This window comes from Sphaeroforma arctica, assembly GCF_001186125.1.
Source record: "Sphaeroforma arctica JP610 unplaced genomic scaffold supercont1.221, whole genome shotgun sequence".
Classification (NCBI taxonomy): Eukaryota; class Ichthyosporea; order Ichthyophonida; genus Sphaeroforma; species Sphaeroforma arctica.
The window spans coordinates 85903-89040 of NW_014040337.1; the positions used below are offsets into that span (position 1 = coordinate 85903).

The following is a 3138-nucleotide window of genomic DNA, read 5'->3' on the forward strand; positions in this document are numbered from 1 at the left end:
TCGCTATACACCAGGCCCAATCCGATCCCCATCACTGCAATGGCCAGCGGATACCAAACGTACTTCGGGCAGGTAAACTTACATTGTTCCGTACAATTATATTGCAACGACTATGTGAGTTGTATTTATTCTTGCATATTTTTCGGTCTGACTGCTGCAGCAAGTCCATCCATATCTCAATATCAGGGAGCTAGAGAAAACGGGGCCAAATTTTGATTAATATTGTTCGCATTTTGTTGAATTTGTACTCGCCTGCCAGTTTTGGATCTTGTATTCACCACAGACTCTCTGTCAATCCGAATGTTCGGTTGTTGGGTTGTTTACGAGTTATGATTCCCTAAAACCCTAAAGCCTAAAATCCCGTATTGTGTGTTTATGCCTGTTATTTGTATACAGTGGTTATATGAGTAGTGTGTGCATAAGTAGGTCTACAATCATGACCAATATTATATGGACGTGTGGATGGACGTGTGGTTATATGAGTAGTATGTGCGAAAGTTTGTCTGCAATCATGGTCAATATTATATGGACGTGTGGTTATATGAGTAGTATGTACGAAAGTTTGTCTACAATCATGGCCAATATTATATGGACGTGTGGTTATATGAGTAGTATGTGCATAAGTAGGTCTACAATCATGACCAATATTATATGGACGTGTGTTGGTGCAATATCATATGAACGTGTGGTTATATGAGTAGTATGTGCGAACGTTTGTCTACAGTCAGGGCCAATATTATAATGACGTGTGTTGGCGTAATATTATATGGACGTGTGTTTGTGTATTCAGTGAAATTATTGTACGGAATGTACGGCATGGTTATTCATCATCTCCAGTGTGTTCTTATTGACTGTAAAGGTATTTCAATGGGTTGAAAATGTGTCCCTGTACAGCCCCACTACTGAGACAGACAGCTATCGCGGTTAGTTTGACACTGGGAAGTATGAGGCGTCATTGACTTCATATATCATACTCTATACACATAGCACATCAAACATAGTGCATTTTGGCCCAGGGTATCAAACTGTATGAGTGGCCTTGGGCCAACTTATAATGGTCCTGGATAGCGTTCATGAGAGACTAGGAAGTATGAGGCGTCATTGGCTTCATATATCATACTCTATACACACAGCACATTAAGCATAGTACAATTTGGCCCAGGGTATCAAACGGTATGAGTCGCCTTGGGCCAACTCATAATGGTCCTGGATAGCGTTCATGAGAGATGTGGGATATACGACGACACATTGTATTTGACTTTTATCTGTGCGTAATCTGTTTTTAGCTGTGTATTGACGAATGAAATTCATTCTTTTTATAATCTGTACAGGCATGCTCCACCCCAGAGGGGTCTGCTCGGGCATACGAATACGTTCAGTACTTCACCACCGAAACGCTAGCTCTGCAACAGATGGGGTCTATGCTGCACACCACTTCTTAGACTAATACGTTCACTCGTTAAAAAAAAGGGGGGATTTTATTTATACCGCAGTATTGTATACTCATTTAAATCGAGCCAGACTATCGGCCACCTTGACATTACGAGAAGACATTTATCAATAAAGTGCTTGGATAAAATCGGACTATCGACCCTCCTGACATTGCCTATGCCATTTACCAACGACATGCAGTAAATAAATATCCGAACCATTCTACCGCTTACTGATGTGAGTCGGTGCTAAGCTATCGAGGCTGTTTTGTGGTGAGTGACAATCTGTTCGACGCCTTGACCACTCTAGGCGAAAGTATGACAAGGACTAACGCCAGCATGGCATATACGTGGTGCATGTTGGAGTGGATTGTAGACGGAGTACTCATAATTACCAGTAGCCTTTACTAGTGCAGCAGGGCCGCAGAACCATGTATCTGACTGTCCACGCAGGATAGTACTTTCATTTCGTATAAATAGTCGTGAAGACATCTGCGCATGTTTGCCAAGGTAGACATTGTGTTCCATTTGTTCAAAAACAAGACTGTCTATTCTAAAAATTTCTAAATATTCTGTATACATACTTTACTAGTCTCCTCCCGAATGCCCCGAATACTTTTAAGAGAAAATGTGTCTGGAGACTGGAATGCACCACATTACTTTTTTTAAATATTTATATAAAAAAGTAGAAAATATGTACAACAAGCATATAAATACGTAGATGATATTTGTATTTTATTTTTTTACCTCTTGACTCTTGTTCGCTATGTATTCAGTTTTATCCGGACCGTGGTTTGATTGGACGATAGACACTTATCGACAAGATCTACAATAAAGCATCGGTGAGAGTTGAGACGAAGGCATAGGACGTTCGTATATACGTAGTTTTACGACCAATACGTTTTAACATTGAAATGAAATTGCTCACTCAAGAATTACTCCCCGTTAAATAAAATCCCGTTGGTAATATACTGTAGCATACACGTTTATCTTTTTAACGCAATAACGATTGATTTGAAAACGGTTTAACGCGAAACGAACAGAGGAATTGGGGATAGCTCTGCATTCGGGCTCATCTTTTCCCAGTAGTAGTGTTGAACCACTGTTGTGAGTCAATTAATGTGTGATCGATTCATGACCAATTGCATTGACCACTGAAGTATAGTGTGTACTCGAATTCAATGAGAATGTGCTGTAAAAGTGTCTTTACCTCTGCCAATACCACTATTAGTAGTCGTGTACCTTCTAATATATAAATCCTATCACAATTCACGTCGACGTATCGTAAGCGAACGCAGTGTTCACCTTGCAACTAACAAAACATCAAGCTTGATAGGCCGTGCGAAGCGTACAGCCACGCTATGGCAAGTCCAGTTGTGGCCCGAAAGAAAGGGCTGTCAATCAGTGTACACAAGGACAGACCAATCAGTAGAAGTGAAGAGATCGCTAACAAGCGACGCACACAGTTATTGGGATGTGAAAGCGATGACTTTGTAGGTTTATCATCAGTTTCATCATTCACAAAAGCAAAACGGGATGAAGCGAGCACATCATCGCTTGCGGTTGAGGTATGGTGTTACCTATGAACGGTCATGAAGGCGGCTAGGAACTTTACACGCAAGTACAGACACAAGGGCGCGCGCGTATACTCATACACACATACACACACACACACACACACACACACAAACAACACACACACACAACA

At 41.0% G+C, this 3138-nt stretch overlaps 1 protein-coding gene across 2 annotated transcripts in view; it reads left to right on the forward strand.

Moving 5' to 3' along the window:
• The first annotated feature begins 2630 nt into the window (after positions 1-2630).
• Positions 2631-3138, forward strand: part of SARC_04099 — a 3369-nt gene continuing 2861 nt past the window's right edge. For both annotated transcript variants that reach the window (XM_014302094.1, XM_014302093.1), the window contains exon 1: positions 2631-2998. In XM_014302094.1, the coding sequence (XP_014157569.1) occupies positions 2792-2998 (207 nt within the window). In that variant the 5' untranslated portion in view covers positions 2631-2791. The remainder of the gene's footprint in view (positions 2999-3138) is intronic.